This window comes from Pelobates fuscus, chromosome 1, assembly GCF_036172605.1.
Source record: "Pelobates fuscus isolate aPelFus1 chromosome 1, aPelFus1.pri, whole genome shotgun sequence".
NCBI classification, from domain to species: domain Eukaryota; kingdom Metazoa; phylum Chordata; class Amphibia; order Anura; family Pelobatidae; genus Pelobates; species Pelobates fuscus.
Window position 1 is genome coordinate 258,740,723 of NC_086317.1, and position 21,015 is coordinate 258,761,737.

Below are 21,015 nucleotides of genomic sequence, written 5' to 3' on the forward strand. Positions count from 1 at the left end.
ATTTTATTGTTTACTGTTGTTAATATGAAAACATTTTACCGTCTATGCCAGAGTTCAGGGAATTATGTATAATGGAATGTTTGAATGCTCTTACATATAAACATAGAATGTGACGGCAGATAAGAACCATTCGGCCCATCTAGTCTGCCCAATTTTCTAAATACTTTCATTAGTCCCTGGCCTTATCTTGTATAGAGGATAGCCTTATGCCTATCCCATTCATTCTTAAACTCCTTCACAGTGTTAACATCTACCACTTCAGCTGGGAGGCTATTCCATGCATCCACTACCCTCTCAGTAAATTAATACTTCCTGGTATTATTTTTAAATCTTTGCCCCTCTAATTAAAGACTATGTCCTCTTGTTGTGGTATATTTTCTTCTTTTACATATACTCTCCTCCTTGAATATTTTTTAAATGTAGAATTGAATTGTGTATTATATGCCAGCAATCCATTACACAGTTGTGTAGATGTGAGAGATTTGCAAGAGAGGAAGCCTGTTCAGGATTGCCCCACTGTCTAAACTGACCTGCGGTAATTAATTGTTAATAATTGATTAAATGGGTAGTGTAGGGCCTTTTACGGAGAGTCTGTGAGATATTGAGAAGTAATGTCTGTCTCGATATAGCAAATCTCAGTTTCGGGGTCCAGTTCCTCTCTCCCAGGGTGATTCCTAGTGTCCTGCATCTGATCCAACTAGGAAACTGTCCCCAACCAGCACAGTACTAGTGCATCATTAACCCCTTAAGGACACATGACATGTGTGACATGTCATGATTCCCTTTTATTCCAGAAGTTTGGTCCTTAAGGGGTTAAACAAGTTTGTGCTTCGCTTGTGGGCACCTGCACCATGCAGAGAGAACTTCAGCTGCATTCTGTGCATGGTCTGCCCCAAGTAAAGCCCGTCAGAGAGGTTGTCAGTCAGAATGATCCTCCCCTTCTCTGGTGGGCTGCCAATTTTGAGCAGCACCATTGATGCATGTGGTGTCACCGGCATGCCCCTGTCCCTATTTTAGGCTTTTCATACTTCATGTTGGAAGGTAATATGTTAATGGTGACGTGTCTAAAGGTTCTGTCTATGTAAATTATGTTGTTTGTGCCTAGAGTTGGCAGTTGGTAAGTGGGCCAGCCACTCAACTTCATTTAGCTCTACTTTATATTGCTTAGTAAGCACTGTAGAGCAAGGTTTTATTTTTCTACATTTATGTTATTACTGCCAATTATTTGCAAAATAAGCAAGCCAAGGCTCTTAAACCTAAACCTCAGAATGAAGTACATTTCTCCTGTGGAAAAGACTGCGTTTATGCTAATCCCAGGACCAATTGCCCAGAAGAAGGGTATTTTTGGCACTTTGTAATAGATGACCTTTTGTCCTTTGTACATCCTGTTAATAAGCACAAGAAAACTGTCTGTATTGGTATGTATGAGTTTGTATGATGTCCATGGTATAATATCATATTTGGTGTAGAATTTCTTCACTAAACACTTGTAACTAAGTTTGTATTGTGGAAAGGAAACTTAAAAACAACTAAAAAAATAAACAAATTGAAATAATTATTTAGTGGAAAGCAGTTGTCATTATTGAGAGGAATTAAAAACTACTGTAACTTGAACCGTTTATTATTTATAAAACAACCATATACATGTTCAACAACTTGTAAACAGGTATTTAACACCCAGGAAAAACACCGGTCTTAAATATCCCATATACCACAATTATAAAATGTACTCCCCTTCCCCTCCCCCTATTTATTTTAGACAGGCAAATCAAAATTCCAAATAAAGACCAGGACAGAGCTACAAATAAGATAAATAGTAGATGGAAGGGAGAGAAGATGCTGCACAGCATTTTACTATTTTCCTAACGTTTCACCACTATATCTAGCCTCATTGCCCATGCAAAAGTAGTGCGAGGCAATTCCACTCTGGTTCTCAACCAATAGAGAACCACTGTGGCAAGGTGAGCCAAACTGATCTGTTTGCGCTGTGACTGTTCAAGGCCATTAGCCGAGTATGTGACAAGCTTAGGAAGTGACTGAGGGGTGAACTATTTACCCCTGCATTCACAGACAGAGAAAGAACTAAGTGTCCCTTGTCAGCTTATAATTATTTTAGTCCACCATATTAATATTTTATAAGTAATCAGTTACAAGTAAGTTCTATAATGTACTTTTAAAATTTTATTTTTAAAATTTGACTGAGTGTATAAAGTTGTTCCATACCTTTGTTTTACAAATACTTTACATGCTTCAATACTGTTTTTATAGTAGACTTTCCAGTAACCTTGATGTGATTGTCTCCTCTGTTCCCTGTTTTATTTTTAAATGATTTTGAAATTGTAACTTTACCTTAATATATTATTTTAAAACTAATATATATTGTATTATTTTAATACTTCATGTACCTGCATGATTCACAATAAAATAAAAAAATCCACCTTTAATGTTGGATGTATACATTTATAAGTTGAACTGTTCTTACTTTGACATGTTTCCGAGCGAGACATAGACTAGGCCGCAAGCCCTGAAGATCTCACCATATTCTTCTGCACTAATAATATATGTATATTACTCAGACTGTACAACAGCCAATAAAACTTACCAGGAAAGGTTAAAGGAACTTAACATGTATAGCTTAGAGGAAAGACAAGACGGGGTGATATGATAGAAACATTTAAATACATAAAGGGATAGCATAGCATAGCAAGACCACTTAATGTTATCTCACATATATATTATTAAGTGTTCTTGCATAGCAAGACCACTTACTGTTATCTCACATATATATTATTATTATTAAGTGTTCTTGCATAGCAAGACCACTTAATGTTATCTCTCACATATATATTATTAAATGTTCTTGCAAAGCAAGACCACTTAATGTTATCTCACATATATATTATTATTATTAAGTGTTCTTGCATAGCAAGACCACTTAATGTTATCTCACATATATATTATTATTCTTATTATAGCCAAATTTACCACCCTAACTCCTCCCACAGTTTTTACACTACACAGACAGTAATATACCGAAACGTGCGGATTGTTCCCGATCGGAGTGCTATTACTTTGTGGAACATTTCGCCGAATGGTTCTCGAAATATCGTCGTTCTTGTGGCGAAATTGGTCCCATAGGAATGAATGGCAAAATGTTCAAAACTAGAGTGTGAGCTGGCAAAGCTGAAAAATCAGGACATGATTTCTAAACTGCCACCACTCCCTCATTTTCCATCTCACCTACACAAATCTTATATCAAAACGTTCAGTTATCCCTCCTGCCACTTAAAATGTCCACGGCTAATCCAAAGTCCTGATAGTTTTCACAATATGACCATTTGTTTGCAACTCACGCCGTCCATTGACATTCATTGAAACTCCACTCTAGCCAGCTCAAACTTGAAGGGCAATTTCTAAACTGCGACTGTGCCTTTATTTTTAATACTTCAGAGACATACTATGCATCAAAATGTAGGTTTGGGTCTTGTGATTCTCACAATATAAAGCTCTTCGCTGTAGAATGTATAGTTTTTAAAATACGACCGTTTGAAGATGACAACTGCCAAAATACTCTGACTTGTGCCAGGCTGCAGCAGCAAGTGATGTCCTTTTGTACACCTGCTAATGTTTTTATACATGTAAGTTTTAATGTAACTGTGAAGCACTTTGGGCAACAATGTTGCAATTAAATGTGCTATATAAAAAATTAATAACAGTTACTCCGCCCACTCCAGTTGTAGACTACTGATGGAGGCAAGAACACTTCACACAATTTCCCCAGAAATTGTAGCTTTTCTAGTTATTATTATTATTACTGGCATTTATAAAGCGCCAACAAATTCCGCAGTGCTGTACAATTGGGACAAAGACAATAATAACAGACCGATACAACAGGTAAAGGACCCTGCCCGTGAGCTTATAATCTAAAGTGAAAGTATTTTAAAAAAATTAGGCAGACCAGATGGGCCGAATGGTTCTTATCTGCCGTCACATTCTATGTTTCTATGTTTCTAGAGGAATAAATAGCAAAATTGCAGTTGGTTAGTAGAACCATGGAAACTTTTACCATTTGGAGGTTAAGTGCCATGCATATGATGTCATATGATGTCCTATGATCATTTCCAGTCAGTATTGCTGCAATTAATATGTAAAGATGTGTGTGCTACATTCCGGAGTGTCTGAGATAATTTCTAAAAAAAATAATATGATAATCAAATAAAGCATTTTAATGGATGAATCAGCAGTGTGTAGATTATACAAGGGTCAATGTAAAATAAAGCTTGATAATCATTAGTGTATCACTGTGCCTAGCTGCTTTGAACAGAAATATAGTGAGTGATAAAAGTAAGTCAACGAGGACTCACAATTTTGAATACTTCTGTATGATCTCTGAGATAGTTTTCATGGCATGCTTAAATGAATGAACACAGTATGAGGTATTCATCAATAGTCTGTCAAGAACTATTAATAGGAGCGCTGCATATCTTTATAATGCATTCTAGATCACTGAGTAATTCACAAACAGGCCTAGTCTTGCGTCCTCCTTTATTATTGGTCTTGCTAGAATTTACAGATGATGCACACACCACTTACTAAGGAAAAGTCATGGCATCTCAAAAAGCATGAAACAAACACGTTCTGTGTGTGTAGAAAAGAAGATAGTACTCATAAAAATACAACTCAATTATATATATATATATAGTCACAGAGTTTCTGGGGGGACAAAGAGACATACAGGAGGGTGTGGGCTACAAATTGACACACAGAGAGGGGCTGGGGGGACAACGAGACACACAGATTGGTTGGGGTGACATAGAGACAGACAGAGGTACTGGGGACAAAGAGACATACAGAAGGGCTGGGGGACAAAGAGATACACAGAAGAGATGGGGGAACAATGGGATACACAGAGGGGCTAAGGGTGGACAACAGGCACACAGAGGGGCTTTGGAAGGAGACACAGAGGCAGTCTGAGGGGCTCGGGGTAGAGACACTAGAGGGGGTTGGAGAGAAAGAAACAAACATAGGGACTGGGGGGAAGAGACACACAGATGGGTTGGGGGGAAGAAAGAGAACCACAAAGGTAATGGGTGAAAAAGACACACAGAAGGGCTGGGGAAAAGGAAAAAAGACACAAAAAGGGCTTCGGGAAGAAAGAGATACAGAACATTGGCAATTTTAGTTCTGGGGAGCTGCAAGTAGCTGATCTTGCCTAGGGTGCAAAATAACCTATCACTGGCCCTGCTAGTTCCCTTTCTATTCTCTCTTTTGTACCCCCTCCCCCTTTACATTGGCCCTTCTTCTGTCCTTGCTCTTCTCCCTTTGTCTCTCTATTATGCTCTATTATGTCTATATCTATTAGACACTAGTGATGTCGCAAACATAACATTTTCGGTTCGCGAACGGCGAACGCGAACTTCCGAAGAATGTTCGCGAACTGGGCGAACCGCCATAGACTTCAATGGGCAGGCAAATTTTAAAACCCACAGGTACTCTTTATGGCCACAATAGTGATGGAAAAGTTGTTTCAAGGGGACTAACACCTGGACTGTGGCATGCCGGAGGGGGATCCATGGCAAAACTTCCATGGAAAATTACACAGTTGATGCAGAGTCTGGCTTTAATCCATAAAGGGCATAAATCACCTAACATTCCTAAATTGTTTGGAATAATGTGCTTTACAACATCAGGTATGATGTTGTATCGATCAGGTAGTGTAAGGGTTACGCCCGCTTCACAGTGACAGACCAAACTCCCCGTTTAAAGCATCGCAAACAACCGCAAACAGTCCATTTGCACAACCGCAAACTCCCCATTTGCACAAGGTTGAATACCAAGCTAGCCATGTCCCGTTCCTTGTCCTCACTGATGTCATTGAAGGTCTCTCTTCCTCCACCCAGGAAGCGGGAGATGGAAAAAGATGCTTGGTCGGTCCTCCTACTTCAAATTTGGGGCACTCTAATATGCCACCAGATAGGGGTGTGTTAAGTAGTACTATTCCTATCAGTTTAATCCCTGTTATGTCCCCTATCAGGGGACGTGTATATAAGGCATCGATTTTAGGAAGCGGGAGATGGAAAAAGATGCTTGGTCGGTCCCCCTACTTCAAATTTGGGGCACTGCGCGTGCAATCTAATGTGCCACCAGATAGCAGTGGTGTGTTAAGTAGTACTATTCCTATCAGTTTAATCCCTGTTACGTCCCCTATCAGGGGACGTGTATATAAGGCATCGATTTTAGGAAGCGGAAGATGGAAAAAGATGCTTGGTCGGTCCTCCTACTTCAAATTTGGGGCACTGCGCATGCAATCTAATGTGCCACCAGATAGGAGTGGTGTGTTAAGTAGTCCCCCTCATCAGGCCTTTTTTAGTCGAATGTATCGCCCACTGTCAGTCCCTTCGTTATCCATCCCTCATTCATCTTAATAAAGGTGAGGTAATCTAGACTTTTTTGACCTTGGCGACTTCTCTTCTCAGTGACAATACCTCCTGCTGCACTGAAGGTCCTTTCTGACAGGACACTTGAAGCGGGGCAGGCCAGAAGTTCTATCGCAAATTGGGATAGCTCAGGCCACAGGTCAAGCCTACACACCCAGTAGTCAAGGGGTTCATCGCTCCTCAGAGTGTCGATATCTGCAGTTAAGGCGAGGTAGTCTGCTACCTGTCGGTCGAGTCGTTCTCTGAGGGTGGACCCCGAAGGGCTGTGGCGATGCGTAGGACTTAAAAAGCTCCGCATGTCCTCCATCAACAACACGTCTGTAAAGCATCCTGTCCTTGCCGGCGTGGTCGTGGGAGGAGGAGGATTACTTTCACCTCTTCCCTTGTTAGATTCCCGTTGTGCTGTGACAACACCCTTATACGCTGTGTAAAGCATACTTTTTAATTGATTTTGGAACTGCTGCATCCTTTCTGACATGCCGTAATTCGGTAACATTTCAGGCACTTTCTGCTTATACCGGGGTTCTAGTAGCATGGACACCCAGTACAGGTCGTTCTCCTTCAGCCTTTTTATACGAGGGTCCCTCAACAGGCACGACAGCATGAAAGACCCCATTTACACAAGGTTGGATGCCGAGCTACTCATGTCCTGTTCCTCGTCCTCAGTGATCTCTCTGAAGGTATGTTCTTCCCCCCAGCCACGTACAACACCACGGGTACCAGATAGGTGACAATGAGCACCCTGGGATGCCTGTTGTGGTTGGTCTTCCTGCTCCTCAAAGCCACATTCCTCCTCTGACTCCTCTTCCTCACAATCCTCTTCCAGCGTTGCCGCAGATCCTGCAAGCAATGCTGATAAGGCTGTTTCTGGTGGTGATGGTGACCACAATTCTTCCTCTTCATGCTCATCTACGGCCTGATCCAGCACTCTCCGCAGGGCACGCTCCAGGAAGAAAACAAATGGTATGATGTCGCTGATGGTGCCTTCGGTGCGACTGACTAGGTTTGTCACCTCCTCAAAAGGATGCATGAGCCTACAGGCATTGCGCATGAGCGTCCAGTAACGTGGCAAAAAAATTCCCAGCTCCGCAGAGGCTGTCCTAGCACCCCGATCATACAAATACTCGTTAATGGCTTTTTCTTGTTGGAGCAGGCGGTCGAACATTAGGAGTGTTGAATTCCAATGTGTCGGGCTGTCGAAAATCAAGCGCCTCACTGGCATGTTGTTTCACCGCTGGATATCGGAAAAGTGCGCCATGGCCGTGTAGGAACGCCTGAAATGGCCACACACCTTCCTGGCCTACTTAAGGACGTCCTGTAAGCCTGGGTACTTATGCACAAAGCGTTGTACGATCAGATTACACACATGTGCCATGCACGGCACGTGTCAACTTGCCCAAATGCAATGCCGCCAACAAATTTCTTCCGTCACAAACCACTTTGCCGATCTCCAGTTGGTGTGGAGTCAGCCACTGATCCACCTGTGCGTTCAGGGCGGACAAGAGTGCTGGTCCGGTGTGACTCTCTGCTTTCAGGCAAGTCAACCCCAAGACGGCGTGACACTGCCGTATCCGGGATGTGGAACAGTACCTGGGGAGCTGGGGGGTGCCATTGATGTGGAGCAAGACGCAGCAGCAGAAGAGGACTCAGCCGAGGAGGTTATGGAGTAGGAGGAGTAGAGGAGGTGACAGCAGGCCTGCCTGCAAGTCGTGGCGGTGTCACCAACTCCTCTGCAGAGCCACGCATTCCATGCTTGGCAGCCGTCAGCAGGTTTATCCAATGCGCAGTGTAGGTGATATACCTGCCCTGACCATGCTTTGCAGACCAGGTATCAGTGGTCAGATGGACCCTTGCCCCAACACTGTGTGCCAGACATGCCATTACTTCCTTTTGCACAATCGAGTACAGGTTGGGGATTGCCTTTTGTGAGAAATTTCAGCCGGTAATCTTCCACTGCGTTGTCCCAATAGCTACAATTTTTTTGAACGCCTCAGACTCCACCAGCTTGTATGGTAAAAGCTGCCGGGCAAGGGGGTGACTTTGTGACATTGGTTTCTTACGCTCAAACATGTCCATGACAGACACCTGACTGTGGGCAGATGAGCAGGAACTGCTCAAGGCGAGAGACAGAGGGGAGGATGGTTGAGAAGGGGCAAGGAGGACAGCAGTGGTTAACGTGGCTGAAGATGCTGGACCAGGAGGAGGATGGCGGCTTTGAGTTTGTGTGCTGCTTGTACTCATGTGTTGATCCCATAGGCGTTTGTGATGTGCGATCATGTGTCTACGCAAAGCAGTTGTACCTAGGTGGGTGTTGGACTTCCCACGACTCAGTTTCTTTTGGCACAGGTTGCAAATGGCATCGCTGTTGTCAGAGGCAGACACAGAAAAAAAATTCCACACTGCTGAGCTCTGCAATGACGGCATTCTGGTGGTGGACACAGCATGCGTTGATTCGCGTGCTGTCGGGCTGACCCCGGGTGCCAATGCATGCTGTCTGACTGTGCCACTAGCTCCTTGCGACGACCTCCCCCTGCTTCCAACTCGTCTCCTCCTCCTCTCTGTCTCCCCATCTGAACTTTCGCCCTGTTCTTCTTCTTGCTGAGCGGGCACCCACGTGACATCCATGGACGCATCGTCATCATCAACCGCTTCACTTGTATCTGACAACTCAGCAAAGGAAGCAGCAGCGGGTACAACATCATCATCATCACACCGTACGTCCATGTGTGTAATGCTGCCTGACTGAGACATATCCTCGTTATCTACATCCTCTGGCAATAACACTACCCCTAACCTAACCCTACCCTAACCCTACACTTACCCCAAGTCCCGAAGTGCCAACTTCCGAAGTCCTTACCCCAACCCTACCCTAACTCTACCCTAACCCTACGCCTAACCCTACACCTAACCCTACCCTTAACCATACCCCTAACCCTACCCTTACCCCAAGTCCCAAAGTTCCGAAGTTCCAAAGTGCCAAAGTCCCGAATTTCGGAATGCCGAATCGAACCGAATATTTTTCCCATGCACATCTCTATTTACTTCACCTATCAGTGGTTTTAATGTTGTGGCTGATTAGTGTAAATGTTAATAATAATAATTAATTACAATTCAGTGTTTAGTGAATTAAAACTAATTGATAATTGTTACCCCTATACTCCCGCAAGTCAATGCACCCGATGATAAACCTTCTTAAGTTAAACCATTATCAGGACACAGGAGCTGAGGTGCCAATACGCAATGTTCTGAAAACTGTCTGGCGGAAGTATAATTAGCCCTTCTATATAAATTATCTGCCTTGACATTCTATTTAATGACTAATCCAGTTTCTAAATCAATAAATTCATAAATTAACATTTTCTCCAGATTATGCTGGTTAAAATGTAAGTATGCAGCATATATTTTACAATACATCTTATTAAAAATGCATTTGGCAAAATTCCTCCTAACAGTTAGGAAAGGCTTGTCAGGAAGTGGTCTGGGTGCCAGGTCCCTCTAGTTTTAACCCTGCGGCTATGTTTCACTGAGGGTTAATCCAGCCTCTAGTGGCCGTCTCATTGACAGCCGCTAGAGGAGCTTCTGCGATTCTCACTGTGAAAATCACAGTGAGAAGACGCTGAACGTCCATAGGAAAGCATTGAGTAATGCTTTCCTATGGGCGGTTTGAATGCGCGCACGGCTCTTGCCAGGCATGCACATTCGGAGCTGAGAGGCGGATCGGGGCGGAGAGATCCCCAGTGCCAAGGGAGTCCAGCGCTGGAGAAAGGTAAGTGCTTAAGACACACACACACACTCTCATGAACAGACGCATACACACTAGTTAACAGACACACACATTTACTGACAGACACACACTCAATGACAGACACACACTCACTCAATTACAAAACACACACTCACTAACAGTCGCACACACACACACTCTAACACTCACACACACTAGCACACACACACAGTAACACACACACACTCTAACACACACACTCTAACACTAACACACACACACACTCTAACACACACACACACACACTAGCACACACTCACACACACACACACACACTAACACACACACTCTAACACACACACACACACACACTAACACACACACACTCTAACACACACACACACACTAACACACACACATACACACACGCGCACTAACACACACACACACTAACAAACACATACACACACTCTAACACTAACACACTCTAACACACACACACACTCACACACACTTTTTTTTTAATTAATCCCCCCAGCCTCCCTACCTTTGGGAGAGCTGAGGGGATTCCCTGGAGTCCAGTGGTGTCACCCGGCGGGCAGGCTGGGAGGCGCGCGAGGGAGCACTCTCCCCTGAGTGCTTCCTGTTCAGCTCTCTTGCGTGCCGCGTACTGATGCCAGAGCCGGAAGATGACACGCCACTGTCTGTGGCAGTGTATATTTATGTAGGTGTGTGTGTGTGTCATATGCAAATGCTAACGGTGTTCTAAATATTTCTTTTTTTCAAGGCTCCTAGTCTGACCCAGATAATTAAAAAAATATGTCTCTATGTATCTATAACCAAGTAGGGTTGAAATGAATAATGGTTAGTCCTGCAATGTCCCTGTATTGTCATGCAAAAGAACGAGAAGTTTCTCTTACAACTACTTGTGTAATTTCCATTAATAGAGCAGACATACCAATAGCTAAAAATAACTTTTTAGCTCTTCATAAAGCAGCTGATCCTTCCAGGCACTCAGAGCAAGCACAGACTGGACAAAGAGCACTTGCACAAATAAACTGCTGTAGAAGCCAGAAAACCATAATGTCTGAACGTAGGGTGCCTTTCACTTTCCTCCGCACTCCAAGCTGGGATCCATTCCGAGACTGGTACCAAGGTGGCAATCGTCTTTTTGACCAGTCATTTGGGATGCCTCATATTCCTGAGGACTGGTACCACTGGCCAAGCACCAGCTGGCCAGGTTATGTTCGCCTTTTCCCAACCCAGTCTATGGAAGTGGCACCCACTACTACACCAGCTGTTACCTCACCTGCTGTGGCAAGTGCTCCAGACTTTAACCGGGCCCTGAGCCGCCAACTCAGTAGTGGAATCTCAGAGATCCGCCAAACATCAGATCATTGGAAGGTCAGTTTGGATGTTAACCATTTTGCTCCAGAGGAGCTGGTTGTGAAAACCAAAGATGGAATTGTGGAAATTACAGGTAAGACATGTACCACCACTAATAACAATATACTGACAAGTGAGAATTGCTGGGAATTCAAAGTGTATTTTCAAGGTACAAGACATACTTAACATCTAGTATATGGCTAAACAGTTTTAGCAATGTTGATGTTTTTCTTTTGATTATATAATTATTATTATGTGTATATGAATTGTCATTTTGTATATGTTGGGAAGAATTGTCACATTATAGCTGCAAAAAAGAAAAGTAATCTTTTGAAACAAAAAAAATAAAATAAATACTATATTATTTATGTCTGTCAGTTGCATTGTCTCTTTCCAATATAGTCCGATCTTCAGTACTATTTAGCCTCATTTTTATGGGGTAACACCAAGCATAAAAATAGCATGTGCAGCAACACTTATTTTTATGTTTTATTTTGCACTTTTCATTTATATATATTTTTATTGTTCATCCGAAACATTACATGGCAGTATGCATGCATCAGTTGTTTACATTTTCCAGAAATTTTCAATATTGTTTGCAATTGTGAGATACATACATTATTATACGTGGAGGCTCTATGAATATTACAGAAAAAACTGTGTTTGACATAACATATCTCTGCGTGTAAGTAGGAATTTGTAGATATGTACCAGACCGAAATGATTTGTAGTCTAGTAATCTTTCGTACCTCAGTTTCACTGTACTAGCTCATCAAATGGGGGGCAACCACACTTTTTAATGATTAAATAAAATGGATTATCTTATTCTTCTTAATTGTAATGCTTATTTCTCTCAGAGAGTTGACATTCTCTAATTCATCTTGCCTTACTTTTGCTTCTCTCTTCCCCTTTCAAGACCATTCTAAACATGGAAGAGCTGCCAAGAGGGGCAAATGTCCCCATGGCCACTAGCATAAATGGGCTGTGGTCTGCAGCTTTGCACTATTCTTCAGCAGATTAAAATACAAGGAGGCGAGCTGGGATCTTTTGGCAGGGGCTGCAAGCAGTGTAGCAGCAGGCAGAATTTGTGCAGACATTTGCTAGCCTCGTACTATGAGGGTTTGCTCATCAGCTGGTGGCCCCCAACCTTAATGTTCTCCGGGCCTGTACTGGCCCAACTGGGTTCATTCCCATGATATTGCAGTATTTGGAGTCAATCAGACTGCCAGAGTATGATGAAAATGTATGACCATAGGCAGTATATTTCTCTTAGGTATACACAGATCCTCAGTCATTTTGTGAATCATCAGTCATTTTCATACTGTCAAATTCATATAATGCATGCACCATATGTAACTATGTAACATATGAGTGTAGTAGGTACATCCACACTACAATCTGTTAGTATTGTGTACAAAAAAGGCCATTAGATTATATTTGTTTTCATGTCAAAAGCTGCCAGTGATCATCTCGTTCTAGTCTCAGTTAACTTGCCTGGAGGGGCTGGGGGGCTACTACAAACAAATAGCTAACTGTTTATCCCACCTCACTCACACATTTATCCCACCTCACTCCACACCCTCTCCTAATGTTACATGAAATGTTTTATATATAATATATAAAACAGTCACAACATGTATTTTAGAAACCCTATTAGAAATCCTTTCTAATAGTTGCATAATCCCATGATAGTGGCCCTAATCCCAGCCACCCCCTGTCCTTTTTGCTTTCATCCATCGTGTCTTGGGCTATTCTAGCCCTCTATCTTAACAGGCCTAACTAGATCTTAACCGATCCTTTGTAGTTCATCTGTAACACTGATTCAATTTTCTACTGCTGTTTGATTAGCTTCACAATTTTGTCATGACTGTGCTTTCACAGTAAGTAAAATCAAACTGTAAATGTGTGTGGTTTTTTTTTTTAATTGTATTTATTTAATTTTCATTAAAGGAAAATATACAAGTCTCAGCTGGCCACATCTACCTAAACAGCATTGTGCACAGCAGAAAAAAAACCCCACTAAGAAATGATCTGTCCATATTTTCAAGGGCAACATGCTGACATTTAGCAAAGCTGGGACAATACAATGTGTGTTTCTTGTGCCTCTCTATAGATAGCAAAATCTATTCGTAGCAGCAGCTGTTTCTATTTCTTATCTAGGCCTCATTATGTCTGTCTGAGACCATGCCAGGGTAAGGCAATTTTTGTGACACACTTAAGTTCTGCTCTGTGTGCCACAGATGGACAATCCCTATCACATAGTCATTAGGATGGGCTGTTTTATAACCCATATGGTTTCAAATGTAGGTAAACATTATTTTGGTGTGTTAAATGTGCAGAGGTATACAGAGAATACTACAATATTGATTCATTAGTCAACGTGTTACAATGTGACAGTTAGTCACCGTGTGTCTCACATGCCTAGGTTTCTTTTCCAAACTAAACTTCAGTTAAAGTTTCATTGGATATCTGTCTGTACTAAAATATTATTGCTGTGGACTTAAAGGACCACTCTAGTGCCAGGAAAGCATACTCGTTTTCCTGGCACTAGAGTGCCCTGAGGGTGCCCCCACCCTCAGGGTCCCCCTCCCGCCCGGCTCTGGAAAGGGGAAAAGGGTTAAAACTTACCTTTTTCCAGCGCTGGGCGGGGAGCTCTCCTCCTCCTCTCCTCCTCCGATCCTCCCCGTCGGCTGAATGCGCACGCGCGGCAAGAGCTGCGCGCGCATTCAGCCGGTCGCATAGGAAAGCATTCATAATGCTTTCCTATGGACGCTTGCGTGCTCTCACTGTGATTTTCACAGTGAGAATCACGCAAGCGCCTCTAGCGGCTGTCAGTGAGACAGCCACTAGAGGAAAAAGGGGAAGGCTTAACTAATTGATAAACATAGCAGTTTCTCTGAAACTGCTATGTTTATAAAAAAATTAGTTAACCCTAGCTGGACCTGGCACCCAGACCACTTCATTAAGCTGAAGTGGTCTGGGTGCCTAGAGTGGTCCTTTAAATTAATATTCAAGGACAAATATTTCACTCAGTGTACAATTGCATGCATAGATGATTCTTTGCTATCAGAGTTATTCATATCCTTAAAAATTTGGTTTAATAAATATGGGTTTTCCATACAGTATTTTTAGAACATCAGTCTAGCTCGAATATTAGGTACTCTGTAAATAAATAATTAACATTAAATAAACACTATAGAGTCAGGAACACAAATATGTATTCCTGACCCTAGAGTGTTAAAATTACCATTTAGGTTTTTTGACCCCCAACCCCCCTTAAAAGGTAATAAAACATCGTATTTCCAGCGCTGCGCGGGTCCGCCGGCACTGGCCCCACCCCTGATCTTCCTCCTTGCTGACATTATCAGAATTTATGATTTCAGCCAATTGGCTGAAATCGGCAAGGAGGTGGGGCTGGGCAGGGCGAGGCCATAGCCAGCTTTGCCAATCAGCACCTACTCATAGAGATGCATTGAATCAATCTGTGAGAAAAATTCAGCGTCTCCATGCAAAGCGTGGAGGCGCTGAACGTCAGTGCTGAACACTGTGCAGCAGAGTCAATGTAAACACTGCCTTTTCTCTGAAAAGGAAGTGTTTACTGCAAAAAGCCTGCAGGGAATAATTCTACTCCCCAGAACAAATACATTAAGCAGTAGTTGTTCTGGTTACTATAGTGTCCCTTAAACATCTTCCCTCACAGCCTTGTGCGTACAAAGGCTAACTTTTGCAATGGATTTCCAGTTCACATGGCAGATAAATAAATATCTTTGTCTAAGTTCCACTCTGACACTTTTTGCTTTTAAATTAGATAGAATTACCTAATGACATCGCACACTCCAATGACATCCCACACTGCAATAGAGATGCCTGTTGCCTTATTTTAAGTGTCTCTCTCATGTTTCTTTTTTTTCTTTCCGTTTTCCTTTCCTTATATCACTTGTATTATATATATATATATATATATATATATATATATATATATATATATATATATATATATATATATATATATCTATCTTAATATAAATGACTATACTCCCTTCTTTTTGCCACTTGCTTTATTTATATTTATATTCTTCCTTGCACCAGATCTTAAATTATGGGAGCCTCCATTTTGTTTTTCTCAGTCCATGATATAGGTAGTTTGCCATTCTGTATGTCTCACAGTGCTGTAAGCTTATTTGAGTAAATCCATCCTCAACTCATGCTTCTGTTCTATTACCCTTTATTTTTACCCATCATGTATTTTTACCCATCATCAAGCTGTTTTTAAATACATCCCCAAATAAAAAAATAATTAAATTAATGCATGTTTTCATTGGGAGTATAAAACAGTGATTATAAAAAAAAAAAAAAAAAAAATAGGGACAGTGGAATGTCACTTTAAGGTATGTAAATATCCTTCATATAGCTTGGCACCCAAGAGTTGGCATATTTGAAATATCTGGTACCTATCAAATGCTGCTAAAACGCAAACACCTGAGAACATTAGATATTATATCTCTGTATTTGTATAGCTATAAGAACAAACTATTATAAAATACAAACACGTATTCTTTGTAACTATCTCAGCACATTAAATATTAATTGTGTTTTTCTCTATGGCTTGTAAAGCACATTGCAGGAAATGATGCTTATTTTGAGCTAATGGAATTTAATCACTAAATACAGAATTGCAGCAAACTCAAAAGCAAACTGAATTAGCTAGTTCTATCAAGTTTTGCAACTCATTTTTATTGACAATAACTAAGAACTTTGTGAATAAACCCCAAAGTCAATTATGTTGGGTGGAAAACACAACACGTTCTCTTGTAAAATTTGATAAAATTCAAGAAGTGATCTCTTTATCCACTGATCGTCAGAAATGAAATGCAAACGAATTTCTAAAATTTGTATGTTAACTTTTTAGTAAGGTTTATTTCTCGTTAGATTAAAGCACATCACCATTAGCCAGTTAAACATAGCCTGAATATAGTTATAGGTCTTGTATAATTAATAAAAAAAATGACTGAAGTTAATCATTTTATCCGCAATACACTTGGAGTTATTCACTACTATATATATGCAACTTCCCTGGCTGTTTGATTTTTAATAAGATCTTAAAGCATAGTATTTAGAAGTTTTTATCTCCTGTTCTGTAAATTGAACTTTAATTACACACAAGAGACCCCTACAGGCTTTAGCGGACTATAAACAGTGAACCTTGCCATCCTGCGGCATTACAGCCCATATTTTGAAGGGCGGCATGGTACATCTGCTAACGTTGTTTTGTTGTTTAGACTGTACCTTTACATTTGAAATTAGCTTTGATTTCCCAACAATTTATACTTTAATAAATAACCCTGTGTGTGTGTAACCCTATGTTGCTTTTACAAGAAGTAAATATATGTATATTCTTTTCTATAGTTTATGAGGCAATTCCCTATATACAAGTCATCATTTTTATATATATAAAAAAAATATTAGTTAAAAAATGTATACTTATTTTACCCTCCTGCAGGAAGACATGAAGAGAAACAAGATGAACACGGATTCATCTCCAGATGTTTCACCAGAAAATACACGTGAGTAATAGCCTGCCATGCAGCCATGTCTGATTTACAATTTATTTTGTTATACTAATGCAATTTCTCAAACACATAGAAAGCTGTTACTGCACCATACCTATAGTATACACTTTAGCAAAAAGTTGACAGATGTTAAAGTGATAATGATAAAAATGGCTTGAGTGCACTCTAAAGTGCTCAAGAGCATACATTTGGGAACCAAAAATCATTTTAAAATCTCCATAATTAAAATTACAAATAATGTACTTTGATGCCAACTTGGTAGTGTTTGTTTGTTATTGCTATGTAAAATGAAAATCAACAAACATGAATAAACAAATAGGCACATCCCTTGCCCCCCAGTCAATTGTGGCTTCATACTTTACTACAAAACAAAAATTCTCATCTAGTGACTTGGTCAGATCATTTGTTTTAGTACAAATGGACTATACATGGTGTCAGCCCTCGTTCCTTAATGTCAATATAAAAGAGCCTGCAAAGTTTACTGGGAAGGTGTAACATATCGTACCATTTAGGGCCGCCATGAGGTCATGACAATCATGATGGTTGTCATGGGCCTGGCGGTCCTGGGATGCCCAAACTGCTCTAGGAGTCCGGGGCCCCACATTTCCGATGTGCACATACATAGCGTTTATCTCTATATATGTGCACCTGCAGATCCCTGGCTACCTGTATACTGAAGAGGGGGACCAGCACACTCCATTTTAACTTCCCAGCTGCTCTTTTCTCTCTAAATCTCGCGAGCTCCGCTGCCGTCAGGTTGTTGCCACAGTTCACCATGGCAACGCTCCATGCGGCTTGCGAAAGTTAGAGAGACGAAAGCAGCTGGGAAGTGAAAATGGAGTGTACTGGTCCCCCTCTCTAGTATACAGGTAGCTGGAGGCCCACACCATGCCACCCGACCACTAGGGAATGTAATCTCCCCCTCGCTGGCCACAAGTAAGAAGCAGGGAGGGAGGGGAGGGGAACTAAATGTATTAATAATGAAAAAACAAACAAATAAATATGTTTTCCCCCTCCCCAAAGGTAGTTAGCCCCACAACAACATTTTACACAAGATTTAAACACGCTACATCCTTACACAAACACACACTCTGCACTCACTATACACACTGCATCTAATACACATAAACACTACATCCAATACACAAACACACACTCTGCACTCACTATACACACACTAAATCCATTACACAAACACACACACTCTGCATTCACTATACACACACTACATCCTTTCACAAACACACACTCTGCACTCACTATACACACTGCATCTAATACACATAAACACTACATCCAATACACAAACACACACTCTGCATTCACTATACACACACTACATCCACTACACAAACACACACTCTGCACTCACTATACACACACTAAATCAATTACACAAACACACACTCTGCATTCACTATACACACACTACATCCACTACACAAACACACACTCTGCACTCACTATACACACTGCATCTAATACACATAAACACTACATCCACTACACAAACACACACTCTGCACTCACTATACACACTGCATCTAATACACATAAACACTACATCTACTACACAAACACACACTCTGCACTCACTATACACACACCACACCCACAACACAAACACACACTCTACATCTAATACACCCACACACTACATACATTTACACATATTATATTCACTTTTCACACACTACATTCAGTACACACACACTTCATCCTTGTGGGATTACTCAAGATGGACCCTGAGGGCGGACTCAGGGGCAGGCGCCAGGGACCCAGAACTTGAGCTGAGTCAGGAGCACAAACATTTCTAATGGCAGCCTAGGTACCATTTACAGATAGATGGTGTTATATGGTTGTAAAAGCAGAAAAAGTTGATGCTATATAAATGCCTATAATAATTAAATAGAGAGGACTACTAGCATATATTTAAATGTATAGCTAAATCACTGTATTTGCTCTCATGGTTATTCACGAACGTGTGAAATGTCAGGAATTAAAAATGAATTTCAAAATTTAGGCTACAAGAATTTAACTGAAACATACCTGGCTTGGAAACGCTTTTATAATTTGACTATTGTGGCCAATAATTTGAAATTCAATTTGAATTCTTCACAAGTCACTCTTAAGCACATAACCCATGTGTATGTAGCATACCATCCACAAAAAATCACATTCTGGTGGGAGTTTGGGAATGGTTTTCCAAACACAATATCAGAATCAATTCCATGAGTATGGCATGTGAATGATATTTTCTTATGGGAATCACAAAAATCCATATACTTTCCCCAGAAGCCAACAGGGTGCAAAGCTATATTTCATATATTATTGATGTCAGCAGCACATGTTTTAGCACTTATACAATTCATTACTTGGAATACACAGTGGAAATTGCAAATTGTGGTTCATAAACTGGGAAAGTCTATTATATATAAATACATGTATTCAACCATTCAGATTTTTGTGAACATACAGCATACGTTATAATAATAACAAAGTATTTAACCAGGAAAGGGACATTCAGATTACTCTGGTTTTCAAGTGCTTCCTGGAGATGTTACCTTAGCCCAACATCCAGGGGTTGTTACTATTACCCAATTTAATAGTACTCATTTTATCTACCTTGGAAGGATGAAGGGCTGAGCCAACGGTTGAACAGATTCTACTGATGATGCATTAGCCACTGAGCTATCTCACCGGCCTTATGCTACATAAGGAATAAAAACAATAGCACTATTAGAATGGCTGGCATGTGGCAATTATTCATATTATACATAGTTACATAGTTACATAGCTGAAAAGAGACTTGCGTCCATCAAGTTCAGCCTTCCTCACATTTGTTTTTTGCTGTTATATTCATATAATAAACTGTTTTTTTTAAATAATATATGCAGTGTTAGTTTTGGTCATTCTTAAACTAATTTTAAACTCTATTTTTCAGTCTTCCCGCAGTAGCTGATTTTACGGCAGTTGCGTCATCTCTTTCCCCAGATGGTGTTTTAACCGTAGAGGCTCCAATAAAGAAACCGGCTATTCAGTCTGCCGAGATAACCATTCCAGTCACTTTCCAGAGCCGGGCTGAGATCGGTACATCTGATGCCAAAAAATCAGAGCAAGCAGCCAAGAAATGAAGGCACCACCACAGACTACTAACACCACATATATTTAAACAGATATTACAGTTTTGACAAATAATGTATAACTAGAAGAGAACTTTAGCTGTAAAGCTCAACTGCCAAATCACCTTGGTGTATTGTTGACTTACTGTTTTAGAATGGACAATAAATACAAGTTCACAACTAAATTAACACATATGCTAACAATAGTGTCAAAGTAGAAGTCTTATGTTTAGTAATTAATTCATGGATGTTTATGATTTCCTGTATGCTGTAGAATTATTTTTACCTGGAGTGAGCCAAGCTGACAATTGAGTTTTTTGTAGAATATCGGAGAACATCTAGCATATTTCCATCGTATGGTATATGTTGTTACCTTGGTTTCTATGAATTACATTTGTTTAATATGGATGTGTGTGTATATTTATATATATATATATATATATGAACAATGTGACTAGCACATATCTATATATCTAAATGTATTTGTATGATCCCATAAAATCAACTGATTAGTACAACTAAAGTTTTGTGAAAAATAAATGGTTTGACATAATCGCCCATATATACTCCTTCTTGTCATTATTCCTCTTGATATATACTCTTGGAATCAACAAATTTGATAACGGTAAGCTTCCACAACTTTTCACAAAGCACCTCAAACCACATAAAAGATAACTACAATATATTTTTTTGTGGTGAGTGATAATTATTATAAACAAATAACTGAAACAAGGATGAAACTTATGCTTGGCATAAGTTACTAATTCTGGGTACAT

The 21,015-nt window shown here is 40.6% G+C and overlaps 1 protein-coding gene across 1 annotated transcript; it reads left to right on the forward strand.

Moving 5' to 3' along the window:
- The first annotated feature begins 11,169 nt into the window (after positions 1-11,169).
- On the forward strand, positions 11,170-20,801 carry HSPB1 (heat shock protein family B (small) member 1). The gene is made up of 3 exons (XM_063444574.1): positions 11,170-11,641; positions 17,048-17,111; positions 20,062-20,801. Exons 1-3 carry the CDS (start codon positions 11,245-11,247, stop codon positions 20,249-20,251), a joined length of 651 nt encoding a protein of 216 aa, XP_063300644.1. The 5' UTR covers positions 11,170-11,244; the 3' UTR covers positions 20,252-20,801.
- The last annotated feature ends 214 nt before the right edge of the window (positions 20,802-21,015 follow it).

Coding starts and splice junctions, on each gene's coding strand:
- HSPB1 (XM_063444574.1), top strand. CDS start 11,245: ATGTCTGAACGTAGGGTGCCTTTCACTTTCCTCCGCACTCCAAGCTGG. Junction 11,642..17,047: donor TGGAATTGTGGAAATTACAG/GTAAGACATGTA, acceptor ACCCTCCTGCAG/GAAGACATGAAGAGAAACAA. Junction 17,112..20,061: donor TGTTTCACCAGAAAATACAC/GTGAGTAATAGC, acceptor TCTATTTTTCAG/TCTTCCCGCAGTAGCTGATT.